This window comes from Microplitis mediator, chromosome 3 (assembly GCF_029852145.1).
Source record: "Microplitis mediator isolate UGA2020A chromosome 3, iyMicMedi2.1, whole genome shotgun sequence".
Taxonomy (NCBI): domain Eukaryota; kingdom Metazoa; phylum Arthropoda; class Insecta; order Hymenoptera; family Braconidae; genus Microplitis; species Microplitis mediator.
Genome location: NC_079971.1, coordinates 4,859,723 through 4,875,971, shown reverse-complemented (window position 1 = coordinate 4,875,971; position 16,249 = coordinate 4,859,723). Strand labels below are relative to the sequence as shown.

The 16,249-nt window shown below is 29.5% G+C and overlaps 2 protein-coding genes across 2 annotated transcripts; one reads left to right on the top strand and one right to left on the bottom strand.

The window, feature by feature from the left end:
• Window positions 1–3: 3 nt before the first annotated feature.
• Window positions 4–6,250, top strand: LOC130665157 (VPS35 endosomal protein-sorting factor-like). The gene is made up of 8 exons (XM_057465448.1): window positions 4–249; window positions 334–421; window positions 495–867; window positions 951–1,284; window positions 2,562–4,030; window positions 5,051–5,352; window positions 5,690–5,956; window positions 6,045–6,250. Exons 1-8 carry the CDS (start codon window positions 233–235, stop codon window positions 6,126–6,128), a joined length of 2,934 nt encoding a protein of 977 aa, XP_057321431.1. The 5' UTR covers window positions 4–232; the 3' UTR covers window positions 6,129–6,250.
• A 145-nt stretch (window positions 6,251–6,395) lies between these two features.
• LOC130665796 (4-aminobutyrate aminotransferase, mitochondrial) lies at window positions 6,396–13,939 on the bottom strand. Its single transcript, XM_057466387.1, has 10 exons — window positions 13,803–13,939; window positions 13,614–13,687; window positions 11,950–12,077; window positions 11,269–11,436; window positions 11,087–11,173; window positions 10,803–10,998; window positions 9,196–9,368; window positions 8,835–9,133; window positions 7,460–7,728; window positions 6,396–7,397 (listed from the first exon to the last, which is right to left on the bottom strand). The coding sequence occupies exons 2-10, from the start codon at window positions 13,675–13,677 to the stop codon at window positions 7,282–7,284; spliced, it is 1,500 nt and encodes a 499-aa protein (XP_057322370.1). The 5' UTR covers window positions 13,678–13,687; window positions 13,803–13,939; the 3' UTR covers window positions 6,396–7,281.
• Window positions 13,940–16,249: the final 2,310 nt, after the last annotated feature.

The following is a 16,249-nucleotide window of genomic DNA, read 5'->3' as shown; positions in this document are numbered from 1 at the left end:
TTCAAGTGTCAGATTATTTTTTTTATCTCCGAGGAAAACACATCCAGGGACCATCGGTTTAAAAGGGCGGATAAATAAATTATTTATAAACAAAATAATTCTCCCTCATCAACTCCGCAATTGTCCAGTAAATAAAAAAAAATCAACATGTACATACATAAATAAATGTAAATAAAATAGCAGCAGTAGACAATTGATTTTGAAGGCGTGTGTAGACCGAGTATTTGAAGCCATGACAGAAATCAGCTGGTAAATAAATATCACAATAATTATTTTAAATATTTAGCACAGTAAATAAATAAATAAATAAATAAATAAAAATATATAATCCAGGGTATCATGTCGCCTGGACCTGAAAATGATAAAACCACTGGGTTCAGAGGAGACTTCGGAGCATCCACTGAAACCTGCAACGATATCAGTAAATTTATCTCGACTAATCACAAATAATTATAATTAAAGTTAATTAATAAATAATAAGTTAAATATTTTAGTTGATAGACGGAAAATCTGGAGTACGAAGAGGAACATTGAGAAGTACCAGCACCAGTACATCAACTGGTACACCAACTCCGACTCATACGCCGATAAATTCAGGCCTTGGTGACCCGCTGTCAGGACATTCGGCATTAGATGGCACTGATCCACTAACGCAATTCGCACGTGAAGAACTGGATCCGCTTTCTCGTATGGCTGCTGATGAATGGGATTACTCGTCAAGTTTGGTAGCACCGGGTAAAAAACCACGCGACACTGCCGACGAATTCGTGGAACCCTGGTCCGTGCGTCGAGCTTCTATTTTAAATAAATACACAACCTCGGAGAAGCTTTCGATAGTCACTAGTTTTTTATCAGGCGGCGAGAAAGGTAACTGGTAACTGGTCTGTTACATGCTGCTGTTACATTCCTTATATATGTTATTATAATTGTAAATCTATTGATGGTTCCAGTGGTTAAGGTTCAAGCCAACAACCTCGTGGACAAGGTGCGTAATCGTCTGGAGCAACTTGACGACTTTGAAGAAGGCTCCGTTCGGCAGATGCTTGATTTGTCCCAGCAGGAATACGTCTCGAGGATAGAGCAGCTGAACAATGAACTTGTGCAGGCCTGGCATGCAGATCAACGAGTTAAAGCACTGAAAATAGCTATCCAGTGTGCTAAGTTACTCGTTGATACATCGGGAATGGCTTTTTATCCTAGTAAATTTGTTCTTATTACTGATATACTTGATATTTTTGGTAAACTTGTCTATGAAAGACTGAAAGTTAAGGCTGAATACTACAAGTAAGTTTTTTTTTTTATAAATTATTCATATTGTTCTTCTAAGTATTAGCACTATGGAATTGTAACTTTTCAAATTTTTCAATTCAAATCGAGAAAATTCTGATTTGCTTTCAAATATTAAATTTTTATTTAAGGAGGGAAGCTGGTCTGAGATACAAAAAAAAAGAGAATGTTTTTGTGACTTTTTTTTTTAGAGTACCTTCTTTATTAAGGGGGGGAGGGGGTAGGGTTTTAAAGGTGAAAAAAAAACATATCTTTGTGATTTTTTCTCGGCGAAATGAGTAATACAATTTTATTTAACTTAATGACATATTATTGTACAACTTATAAAGTATATCAGAAAAAATTTTCATTAAAAAATATTGAAGAATAAGCCGGTGACGTTGAATCTCCCGAGGCGCCTTCAAAAAAGGTGGTTTTACGATGAACATCATTACGCGTTACCGGATCATCCGAAAAAAAAAATTGATATGCATTCTAAAGGTGATGTATTTCTCGAGGTAACCACCAAGAGTTTTTTTTTTTTTTTTTCGATTTTTTACAACACTTGGAAGTGAAAAATGCGATTTTAGCTCAAAAAATCGCGGTTAATTTGTTATTAAAAAATAGAAAAAAATGAAAAAAAAAAAAAAAACTCTTCGTGGTTACCTGTTGATTTATGTGAAGAAGTAATGTTCAAATTTTCAAAAGGATCGGTTCAGTACATTTTGAGTTATGATGTTCACGAAATTCAAAAATAACGTTTTCGGGAAAATCGATTTAAAGTTTTTTATTCGTTAAGAATCAGGTATCACGGCCGGTCGTTTGAAACGCTGTAACTCCGTTAGTTTTACTCGGATTGACTCAAAATTTGTACACAATATTCTCGGCATATTGTTCATTCAGAAAAAAAATTAAAAAAAATAATTTTCAAACCTTACCCCCCCCCCTTAAAATTCTTGAAATTTGTGACATTATTAAGCATCAATCCAAGAATATTCTGATAAATTTTCATTAAGAAATATTGAAAAATAAGTCAGTGGTAGTGGGGAGATCCGAGTCACCTAAAAAAAAAGTCTCTATGCGGTAGGCAGGATAACTCATGACTGCTTCATTTGAAATAAAAAAACCAAAAAGATTTTTTTTGTACATAAGTTTCACAAAAATATGCTCTTTTTTTTGTATCTCAGACCAGCTTCTCCCCCTAAATAATTAAGTTACTGCCGTAAAAAAAAATTCTTAGCGCCTTAGTATTATAAATACTAAATAAATTACTAAAACAATAAATTTATTTATAGACCCGGTAGTAAAGTACCTAAGAGTCTTCCAGATAACTTTACACCAGACATGGTCCCTGAAAACGCCAAGGAAACCTGCAGAAATTGGTTTTACAAAATAGCATCAATACGTGAACTAGTGCCACGTCTCTACGTCGAAATGGCCATTATAAAATCATACAGTTTCTTAACAACCACCGAATTCAATACAGCATTGCTGCGTATCACTAAAATGATACGAGGTATCGGCAATCCACTGATAGCCGTCTACGCACGATGTTATCTCTGTCGCGTTGGGTTGGCACTAAAGACATCCGACTATGAATTCATACGTGAAAATATATACGATTTTTTACTGACATACAATCAACTATTTACCCAAACAATGAAGACAGAATTAAATCGTCAGAATATATCGATATTTATATATTTAAATTTATATACACCGGCACTAGACTGGATACTTCAGGTACTCACGCGTACTGCTGATGAAAATATTCTTTCAGAAGTGATATCACGTTGTAAATTACAAGCCAATTGTGCATTATTATTAAATGCGATACTCGTTGCTTTTAAACCAGAGTACATCGCATCTCGAGCGATGGAATTTGTTGATCTTGTTGATGAGTGCAAACATGACATAAGTTTCCCCCAATATTTATTGTATCGAAGTCTGGGTGAATGTCTTGTCAAAGAGGATTTACCAAGAGACGACTGTCAAACTATTTATGAAATAATATGGAGATATATTACCAGCTTACAAGAGCCAGTTAAATTTATGCATTGCGCTGAAGTATGGATCCAATTTGTCGTAATGCATTTCTCAGTGAAAGAACTCGATGATTTTTTAAAAGAAATAATAAATCATTTGAGTCCAAAGCGAATATTTGAAAATTATTACCCGCAATTACAAGCAATTGTTGAAAAAATTGTTTCCAAAACCCAAGACTTTGAATCTTTATTAGCGATGGACAATTTTTTACCTCTCATTGATTTATTTCATAAGGAAAGTATCAAAGTTGAAGTCTGTAAGAATATTATCGAAGGATTCAGAGCTCAGAGTGGTTTGGTAACAGACCCGATAATAATAAATGCGCTGATGTATATCGCGAGGATTATGCACGACTCGGTAAACGCACTGACTGTGGAAGACGAGAAACGGCAGATCGGCGCATTGATTTGTGACCTGGTACAGCGCGTTGACTATGGACGGGATTTTGAAAAACAGTTAAATTATTACGCTGAAGCTAGAGCTGCTTTTCCTAATCTTGATTCAGTACACATTCAACTGGTACAGTGCGTTAATAGGCAGGCTGTTGATACTAGAAGGATTGTCAGAGGACATCATACAAGACGGACATCAGCATTTGTGCGGGCCTGTGCTGCTTTTTGTTTTATAACCATTCCTTCGCTGACGCTGGTCAGTACTCGGTTGCAGCTTTATTTACTTTCTGGACAAGTCGCTTTACTTAATCAGTGTCTTGGACAAGGTAATTTATTTATTATATTCATTTTTAGTTTTTACACTTAGAAGGTAGAAGTAGCATTTGAATCGTTTATTTGAGAAACCCCATAAGTCATGTTTTTTACGAAATTGGATTTTTTGCATTTTTGGTTTCTTTGGATGTCCCTCCATAGAAATCAATCAAAATATGCATCAAATCATCGTTTAAAAAAAATTAACGGGGTGACAGCAATTTCATTTAATTGAGAAACTCCATAAGTCAATGACTCAAAGAAACATATGCAGTTTTAGTTTTACAGAAATCATTTTTTTTTTTTTTTAATTTAAAATTCGCGCTTTTTGGGAAATTAATTTCAAATGTTGTTTTATTGTTGACTGTTATAGGACTAATTAAAATATTTAAATTAATTATAATTTTTTTGTAATTTCTGAGTTTCAGAGTTCAAATACACATTTGATACTTCATTTTATCAGTGTAATAAATGATTTGAGTGGAAACATTTACAAAAACAATGATTTTATAACTTTTTTTTCCGTTTAGTTGAGAAACCCCATAAGTCAATCAACTTTAAATAATTTTTTTAAGTAGTTTCAATTAAAAAATTAAATTTTTCTTGTTGGAATCTTTTTCAGAGACGCTAACATTCTAGTATTCAATTATTTATTTATTATTTTAATGTCAAGTTTTTCCAAAAAAATGTATTTTGTGTTTCCTGAAAAATTTTGTTTTCTTGACTTATGGGGTTTCTCAAATAAACGATTCATTTGTGGCCACTGATCCTTTTTTGGACATTTTAATTAATGGAAAAGTAGAAAATAAAATTCTCATTGCAACAGTGATAGAAATGTTTGTACACATTTTAAAAATTAACTGTGTCATCGCGTCTTTTACAAATTTATTGAAATTTTTCAAGTGCCCTATGTAGACCAGTCATTTTACTGGCGAAAACGGTACCTCTGCCCTAAATATTAAATATTTAAGTAAAAGTATTTCAAATATTTGTATTTGTATATGTATTTAAAATACAATTAATTATTTTTTTAGCTGACGCCTGTTTTAAAGCCGCATTAAGCCTCGTTCCGGAGATGCCCAAGACAATAGAAGTTGATGGGAGGCCTAAAAATACAGAACCTTATTTACTATCATATTTATCAAATTTTCTTTCTACACTTCTTGTCGTTCCTGATAGTCCTGAGCATGGTGTTTTATATTTAATGAGAGGCTTACTTAATGCTGTTCAACGATGCTTTGATGAAAACAGTTCAATCAAGTGTGTTCTGCATTTACGAGTTCTTGATTTATTGTCTACAATAACTCTGGAAACTTATCCCTACCATGTAGATAAGGTAATTCATAATTATTATTATGTGGCAGTTTGGCAATTATTATAATTTTGAAATAAATCAAGACATCCTTTTGACATCTCAAAGTTGTCTCTGTGCTACTTGGGGATGATTATTTGACAATTATTTGTAATTTACTTTTTATCGTCACTTGTGTCACGTTTTTTAGCAGATCTTTTTTTGGTAACAAATTTTTGATGACTGTCAACATTTTGGTGTCTTATCGATAGGTCAAAAAACAGCCTCAAAACTGTTATCTTATAGATGTCATAAACTCAAGTGTTTAAAAATAATTTTTACACAAATAAAAAAATAATATTTAGTATCTTTTGTTCCATAGGTTGATTCCAACGACAGACTGTACGGAAGTGATGAAAAATTTATTGGCGAAGTTGATAAGATTTGTACAAAAGTTTTAGATGAAATTTTGAATCATTTAAAGTACTTGGGAGCTTCTAATCAATATGACAAACAATCATCGCTCTCTATGGATTTATTTGGACGGCTTGTAATGAGGGCTGATCTTAAAGAACCCGCGCTAGCTAATTTGGCTGTTAGTTTATGGAATTTGTCATTAAAACACGGGTGTGTTGATCAAAAAATGCGAGTAAGTTACTACATATTTTTTAATTTATTAATTGTACTTTAAATTGTTAATTAAATAAGTATTTAATTATTAAATTATTCATTTGCAGACAAAAACGATAGAATATGTAAAGCGTAAAAGTAGGCATCCACAATTTGAACATTTAACTGAGATTTTGAAAAAAATATCGTGAGAATTATTAATGAGATAATTAATAATCCATAATTTATATGATTATAAAATTTTGTATAAATGTACAAGACACTAGTGTAATCTTATTTGTAAGTATTTTGTTAATTAAATTTACTTGATTTATTTACATCATTAATTTATTAATTAACTCCTTTTATATCATTAATTTAAAAATTATTCATTATTTAGTAATAAATAAAATTTGAATTTTTAAAATTGATAGGGAATTTAAAAAACAATAATTAAGCATCAATTTTTCTTTTTATTCATTAGTTCTTTTAAAATTTTCAAACATTTCAAATTTGTTCTTAAAACAGTTCGTGGAAGACAATTATTACTTACAGCTAATAAATATTTTTTTTTGTGATTAATAAAATTTTTTACGTACGACAACGACATTTTTAAACAAAAAAATGTTGGAAAATAAAACAAGGAGACAAAGTAATAGATTGTTGATACAAAAATATTTAAAAATTATTTTAATAATTGATTTTATAGTTTTGGAAGACTGGAGATTATTGTGCTTTGAATTATTATTATTATTATTACACTGTAAAAAATTTGCGGAGTGAACGCGGATTAAATCTGGAGTAAATGCGGAGCGGACTATTTATTTAATCCCCTTGGAGTAAAATTCACTCCAAAGGGGAGTTTATTTTGACACTAAAACTTTGAATCGGAGTGAATTTGGATTTCCATAAAATCCAGATGACTCCAAAATCACTCCCCTGGAGAAACAAACTCCGCATTTACTCTGTATGCAGAGTAATTTTTTCTAAAACTCCGGACGAAGTAAATTCGCATTTAAAATTTTCAATACGACAACATTTCTCATAAATTAATTACTCTGTGTATTATTAGAATAATAATAAACAAATAAATGATAATTGTAACTTATTTACGATTAATAAACGTAATTTAAACTTTAACGAATTCAACCGGATAAGTCCAGACACCGCAAACTGCAGAAGGTATACGAGCAGTTACGAGAATAACCGAACATACAATTTTTTTTAAAGCGGAATCTGAAAATAGATAAAATTATTCAAAGATAGAAAAAATTTCAACTATTAACGGAAGTGCTGACGGGTTAAATAAAATCTAATTCCGAATTCACTCCCGATTTTTTACAGTGGATTTTTTCATATATTTATTTATTCCTTAAGAACTTTACGAAGTGTGTCTAAAAATATGTCAGCATGATGCCGATCGAATGTCAAAGCCGGTCTCAATCTAACGGCATCGGCACCACAACCGCCGGCTTGAATTCCTAAAAAAAAATAAAAAATTTATAAGTAAATTATTATTATAATCTTATTTTTAAAATCTTACCTTTAGCGAGGAGTTTGCTGACAATCTGATCACGTATTTTAGGACTCGCTCCATTGAAAGCAATAAAAGTACCCCGACCTCTAGTTGAATTAATAACAGTCGAGAATTCTTTTTCCATTTTTTTAAGATTATCCAGCGTGTACTCGCCTACTTTTGAAACTTTCTCCAACAAATTGTCTCTCTGCATAACATTAAGAATCGCTTCTAACATGATTAATTTACTTGGATCACCCATCCATGTATTGAAGACTCGGTATCCTTGATTAGGTCTACAAAATTAATTCATTCATTATATTTATGTCCGTCAACATTTGAAAATAATTAAAGTTGGCGGGAAATTATGACTCTTGTAGAATAATTTCGTAATTTATTGCCAAAATTTCTTCAAACATTTTTGACTTCTTCAGGACTCAAATTAACGGCCACTCCACAATTTTCAATAGTAAATATTTGCGGTCATTCTCGTTTTGGATGCAAAAAAATAATTAGTAGCGGTAATGGTCTATAAGTGGGACTCCACACATTTTTTAAACTTCCAAGTGTTTAAATTTTAAATTTCTATAAATAAACTATTTCCACGAGTTCAGTTACTCGGCGGATTAAATTTTCTGGCCTTAATTTTGTCTGTAACACGATACGTTTCTAGGTCATGCACCTCAAGGGTAAAAAATTAATGAAAATAACATGAGATCTTAATTAAATGCTTGTGTTCAGTATATTTTAAAAATATCAAGGTACGAGCATGTTACGCAATATTACAAAAAACTTTGCTGGCTAACTCTTAGATCAAGGCGATAATTTTTCTCAGTATGTCTTGTTTATAAAGCACTCTAGTGGAATCAAAAGCCACTTATTCAGAAAAATCTACGGATCGTTGAACACCGCTTACGAAGAGGTGACGTGCGTCAAGACTATCTTGAGTTATCATTTTGTCGAACTGCTAAATACGATAAATCGTTCTTTGTTAGCGCTATCAGATCTTGGAATCGGTTACCAGGTTATTGTACGTCTTCACCAACATTCAAAAATTTCCGTAGGACATGTTATGAATATTATCTGAACGAAGATGTTAATTAATTATAGTTAATAGATTCTTCAATTTGTTTTATTTTATTTTTGTAATTCACTGTTTAAGTGCAGATCTTGATGAAGTAATGTAATACTTATAGTTAAATTTGATATATATTATTTTATTGTATGCTATGTTTTGTAAATATGTATTTTTTTTGCTTGATATAAACAAGTGGAGCCCCGATTATAAACCATTACCAAAAATATTTTACGAATCATCGGCAATAAATTAATAAAAAATCTTTTATTAAATTTTTATCAAATAGAATATGAAGAAAAAAATATTTATTGATTTAAAAATTACCTCAACTCAGCAGTATGATAATAACCACCCATTTGCATTTTTTTACTAAACGTAACAGCATCTGGTGGAGATGAAAGATTAAAGTGTTCATGACACCACATTTTACCAGTCGGACCACCACCAGTTTGTACTTCATCAATAAGCAATGCTACTCCATATTTCTTAGTCAGTTGTCTTAGCTGCTGAAAGAATTCTGGTGATGCGTGATTGTCACCACCTTCTGCTTGTATCGGTTCGATAATGACACCAGCGACTGGTACATTCTTTTCTTTGTCAAATTTGACTATTAAATCTTCAATCTAAAAGATAATTAATTGGTAATTATCAACTGGCTGGCTAATAATTATTTTGAAATCTATACCTCAGCTAGACAACGTTTGTCCTCAGCAGCATTAGCACTGACGTTATCTTCCAATGGATATTTGTAAGCCGGGAAACTGGCAATTGGCCAATCAAATGCAGGTACATCAATCTTATGAATATATTTGCTGTGTGTTGTTGATAAACAACCGAGAGTTCTTCCATGGAATGCTCCTTCATTTAAAATAATTAAAAAATTATTACTCATGACTAATTAATTTTATAAAATAATTAAATACGAACAACCTGCAGTCAGTACGTAACTGCCCGAGTATCATTACACAGAAGAAAAATTATCGGCTGAAAGTAAATATTCTTGAGTCAAGAAAATTTTTTTGAAAACCTCAATTTTCCCGGGTAAAATGAAAATCTCTGGCCAATACAAATTCTCTTGGCTCAAGAAAATTTGAAGTTGGTTCCCGAAAACGTTTGTCTTCAAAAATATTTTCTTGGCTCAAGATTACTTTTATCTCTGTGTACTAAATTTATGAAATATGATTTAAATTTTATTGTTTATTAAAATCTTATCAATAAACTCTCAGATATTTTGTGTTTTTTTGATATCATTCAAGATTAATAAGACAAATCTTATCATTAATTCGCAAACTCATTAATTTAGATGATTGTATAATCAGGAGATTCTTAAAAAAAATCTATAGACTCAAATTTTTTTTAGTAGTTAAATTAAGTCTGTTATTTATATAACGTAAATAATTTGTTAAAGTTGGGCAAATGCCCCACCCCTTTATTTATAAATATAAATATAAAAAGTTGGGAAAATGACCCACCCCTTTATTTATAAATATAAAAACTATAAATTTTAATGAATATGAGAAATATATTTTTAGATTAATTCATTTTTATAGATATATATGTAGGAAAACACAGTTTTTTTTTCTCTTGCTAGGTTTTAATGCCTAGCTGGCCTTTGAGTAGAACTCGTATATCCAATGTTTGTAAAAACGCAGTTAAAAGTTTCTCTAGGTTTGTGCGTCTGTTTGTTACCACCATAGAGTTCGTCAGCCGCAATTAATAAACTCAAACTTTTTTTTACAAGTTTCCCTTCATCCTGAAGACGATCCCTTTCAAAATTCATTAACGAAATCCTTATCATTCAAAAAATTGACAAAAGTCGATGAATTTTCTGAGATTTTTATGTAAATTTATCACACTGAGAGAACAATTTATTTGAGCCCAATAAATAGATTTATTTGACTGACCAAAATCATTTATTTCATTCAAATATATATTTATTTGTAGCTAACAAATGGCGCTAAAGTGCCACCATTCAAATACAGATTTGTTAACTATAAACAAATAACCATTTCATTCAAATGAACCATATCTTTGTCTCAAATACGTATTAATTGGGTCCATTCAAATATAGGATTTATTTGCCTGAAACAAATCTTATTTGGCTCAAATAAATTGTTCTCTCAGTGCACTCATATGCTTTCTATATTTGTTTTTTATGTGGACATTCGGATACATTCCATTCTCTCTTACACAAAAAATTTTTTCTCACCCCAGGAAAATTTTTCTTCTTATTTCATAATTGAAAATATCTCTCGCGCCAAGAAATACTTTTTTTTGTGTAGATTAACGTACCTTTAAATGACATTATTGAGTACTTCGGTGATCCAGGAGCTTGATTGATCATACATGATTCTATTTCATCTTGAGAAAATGATTTACCATGACGGTTTTTCTCAGCGTACCACATAAATACATTTTTAAATGCATTTTCATTGGAACAAGAGCCGCACATCATTGTCGTAATATTTCCTAGACCCGGGGGAGCGACCTAATGTACATTTGCAATAATTAAATATTCATATTCTAATACAATTAAAAAATATATAATGATGGATTTTTTATAATAAAATAATTACTCCAGGCCTGAGCAGCACGTGCTTGAGTTTGTTTGGCCAGTCAGCACCTGGATAAACGCCGAGAGCTGGTCTATTGACGATTGTTCTCTGAAAAGAATAATCTTTTATGATGTTTATGATGATAATCTGACTGTTATTTATTTAAAATAATGTGTGACCAGTTAATATATTCACACACGCACTTGATTGTGGGGATCTGAAAGAGCTTCCAGCATCGCGGGATGGTTGTAACCCAGTGGTACTGATGATATTTGCATGTAGACATCCAGCAATGTGTTCCCATCAACGTCCACCATGTAGTTACCTGATGATTTGTCATAATCCGCGAACAATTGGACTGTCGCTGCTTGCTGATAACAAAAAGAAATTTTTTTAACTGCAGATTGAAATTCACGCCACAAAAATCAATTTTACTGCATTAAAAAAAATGAAAGATTTATTTTTGTTTAAAAGTTTTATAAAAATATATTATGTCTAGTGATGCGAAATGATCGTCGTTTTGATGTTCAGTCAGATCACGATAAATTGACTGCTAATTGCATTAAAAATTAATTGCGTTTTTTGATCATTTTTTTATAAAATAAATTGTAAGTAAACTACGAGTCGTATCCTCAACATAACGACTAATTTTTTTAATTAAAAAAAAAATTCGTAAGAAATTTATTTTGACTTCTATTTAGATGTGGTGACGTTAAAATTTTTACGTCAATTTTTTATAAAATAATTTTCTGGGCAAAATCTCGTTGCCGCGGGAATCGGAATTGAATTCACAAAATGACCGTAGGTCAATTTTTCGCGGGTTGATTGACGACAATTGTCCAGACAATCGTAAGACGATTTCAATGCTTCATTGCTAATCATACCTGAAATTTATCAAGTTCTTCTTTTAAATGTCGTGATGCGGGTCCAGGAATTTGAGTCTTTACACTCGGACCCTTCGGCTCAACACACGTTGCAGTCGTCAAACATTTTCTCCATGTATTACTATCCCCTATATTATACATCAATTACATTAGACAACATGACATAACAATGAGTCTATAATACAGTTGATTTAGTTTAATTTGAACCACTTAAACTAAAGTGGATACTTTGGTATTAATTTATTTCAATACAATATTAATAAATAGTCCTTGTAATTTAAAAATATTGTTTTTAAATTATTATTTCATTTATATTCAATTTATTTTACGCGCTCTTATTTACTGTCATTGCAGGAAATTTGAAAAAATAATCAATTATTGGCTAAATGTCAATGATCGAATTTTTTACACCTGTAATGTCTGCGCAAACAAGTTCAAGGTGACATTTAATTTAAAATGATAAGATTAAATTTTATTGTACTATTAATAAATATGACATTCCAAATCTTTTTATTTTTTATTTTAAAAATTAGACGTAAAAAAAATAATTAAAAAATTTTTTTTTTAAATTCTGTGTATGAAATTTTTTAAATTAAAAATAAATACAACTTTGAATGTCTACTTATTGTATCTATTATTGTAATTTTTTTATTTATTTAATTTAAATAAAAATATAATTTGACAGTTAAGTTAACTGACGTCTAATAATTTTGACATTAAAATAAGCGGACATTTGACAATTTTTAAAACTTTGAAATAATAAAATTCGGTTATGGCAGGAGCTACCATCAGATGTAATAAACACCCATTCTCTTGGAAGTTTTAAAAATAAAGAATTTGAATTCTTCTTAAATTTAGAAATTGATAGTACCTACTAGCTTGTTAAATCTCACAAATATTTATTATATGTTCAGTATATATATATATATATAGTACTCTATGTGACAATGTACATAAATTTTATATTTTTGCCATCTGGCTTTAAGTCTTGGCATATAAACCCAATAAATAATAAAAAAAAATAAAAATAAAATGTTTGTAAAATAAAAATAAAAAAATGCACATTTAGATAATTCAAAAATGAGTACATGAATTTTTTTTAAATTTTATTATTTAAATTATTTTATTTTTTTTCTTTATGTAATAAAAAAGTTGTATGTCTGCTACATTTACTCATAATCATTTTGGGTTTTTTTTCAAAATGATAAATTATAAAAAAAAATATTTTGAAAAATTGTACCTGTAGTTTTCTTAATTTTCTACATGTGCATATTTTTAGTTTTTTTTTTTTTTTTTTGTAATTGAGTTTAAAAAAAATTTTTTTAATTTTAAATTGTCTACGAACTTCAAAAATGAGTGAGAATGTAACTGACAAGTGGAAATTTTTTAAATTTTTGAATAAAATGTAAGAGTAAAAATTAAAAAAATACGCGTTTAGATCAATGAAAAATTTGTACGCGCATTTTTTTAAATTCCATTATTTTAATTAATTAATTTATTCATTTAAAATTTATAAAATGTCTAATGTCTGCATTCTCACTCATGCTTCAGGATCATAATTTAATTACCAGGAAATAAATAATTGATATTTAAATATATCAGTAATTAATAATTAATTAATTAAACTTAACAATTAAATATAAAGGGTTTTTAACTCAGAATACCTTTTATAACTGCGTTGGTAATGACTGATTTGCCCCGAGCAAAAATGTAACTTTTGCTTATCATTTTCCAAAAACTGAAAACAAAAAATTATTCAATTAAAAAAATTAACAAGACTAAAAAAAATTACGGGTAATTCAAGTTTTAAGTTAAGTTATTATTTGAATAAATTTAAAAATTTAGTAACATACAGGCGAGTAATGTTTCTTCTTTGACGTATCGCTCACTAAAGTTCGTACGGCACTAATGCGTCTTCTAAATATATAACGGGCCAACATAATATATGATGAGATAAAAAAAACGTTTTTCAATCTACGCATACTCCAGTCTCCCTTGGTTTGGTCTCGTTCAATATATTACCTCTCCCTTTTCAAAACACCATTTTTTATTCTACTCCATTCTTCTACAAACCGAATTTTAAAAAATTTTAAACTCAAGACTTTAAAATTTCTAAATAATTTGATAGAGAAAAAAAATTGGAGCAAAATTTTTAAATAAAAAAAGAAAATTCTGAATAGATAAAATTTTGAAATAAATTTAAAAAAATAAATATTTTATGACGAAGTTCAATGACCTTTTGAAAAAGATGAAAAATAATTTATCTACTCAATGCCATTAAATTGTAGAAAATTTTTCTGTCATATCTTTATGATAAAATCTAAACAGCAGATTAAATTTTAAATTTATTATCATCGAACTAGAAAAAATAAATACTATAACTGGTCAAAATATCACATTTTCAAACTTGATACTTTTTTCAAACTTTAGCTATGACTTTTAATTTAAAAAATAATTTATACGAATACAAATCAAAATATATGTGAATGGTAAAAATTTTTTTAGTAAGTAACAAGTATGAAAAAGAATAATATTTGCAAGTTTAAGGGCAACACATTTTTTAAAACTATTCAATGACTCAATTGTCATGACCATATTCAAATTTTATTAATTAATTAAAAAAAAAAAATCTAAAGAATCAATTGAAAAATCATTTGATGTCAATTAGAAGTTAAACGAAATTTGATAAATAAATTTTTAGCCCAAAAAAAAATTTGATATTTCAAATTATAAAATTGCCATCAAGATTTTATTGAACAATTTTCGATTAATTCCTAATTGATGACAATTGTAAGTAATTTTTTTTTAATTCTATGCCTCTACAAACCCAAGTAGCAAAGAGACAACTTTATGTCATAAAGATGTCTTTTATAAAGACAAGACAAATTTTTTTTTTGTTTCAAAGCCTAGTTTTTCTTTATGTAAATAAGACATACAGATGTTGGTCCTAGGAGTCATAGAAAATTTGTCTTCTATTTCCTGTCTTAAAAAAGTCACTTCAAATGACAAGTCGTTCATATAACACTTGATAATTATTTGTAATTAATTTTTTGCCGTCGTTTGTGTCAAGCCTTCTAAGCAGATATTTTTTCGATGACAAATTTCTGATTGTATTGTCAACATAATGATGCCTTATCGATCTGTCAAAAAACAGCTTTAAAACTTCTATCTTATAGATGTCAAAGTCTGCTACTTGTGAAATTCTACTTATAAGATAGCAGTTTTGAGGCTGTTTTTTGACCCATCGATGACACCAAAATGTTGACAAAGATCAAAAATTTGTCACCGAAAAAATATCTGCTAAAAGACTTGACACAAGTGACGACAAAAAGTAAATTACAAATTACTGTCAAATAAGCCATCATGTAAACGATTTTTGAATTGAAATGACTTTTTTAAGATGGAAAAAAGAAGACGAATTTTTTGTGACTCCTAAAACCAACATCTGTATGTCTCATTTAAGGTAAAAGACCTAGTACCCGATCTCTCCCTGTATTTATGTATATATTTAGTAAATATAGATATACAAACACATGAGTGATTGGTTACTAGGTCTTTTACCTTAGCGTAAATAACTCAGTGTAAAAATTTTGGTATTAAGGTAAAAGAACTAGTACCCGATCAGAGAATCAGTACCCGATCTCTCCCTGTATTTGTGTATTTATATTTAGTAAAATTTAATAAATAAAAATATGCAAATCCATGAGTGATCGGGTACCAGTTCCCTGATCATGTACTGGGTTTCTTTTCTCATAAAAAAACTTGGTTTTGAAACAAAAAAAAATTTGTATTGTCTTTTCAAAAGACATCTTTATGAAATCTTAAAGTTGTCTCTATGCTACTTGGACAATTATTAATAATAAAAATTAAATATCATTATCACATTTTAAAGTCATTGAACATGAACATTTTTATAAAGTGGGGCCACTGTCTAAGAATGCCCTCATAGCAACCAACGAGTAAATAATTCTATAAATAAATTAATTAAAACCATCAATTAATTACACTACTGATACTCAGACAGTCTTGTCAAAATTACAGGTTGCGAGTTTCTATCAATTCGAATAAAAAAATCTAATATACTTCTGTACCAAACGAATAATAAATTATAGAATATAATTTTTTAAAACAATAAAAAATCAATTAAAATTAATACAAATATATTTATTATAATCTACTTTAAATTGTAGTATAAGAGCTTTTTTTCTGAACATTTTTACATGATTTCAATTATTAAACTCCCCCTTTTTTCGAATTATTATAAACCACCTTTTTCATCAGCGTGACAAAAAAAAGCACT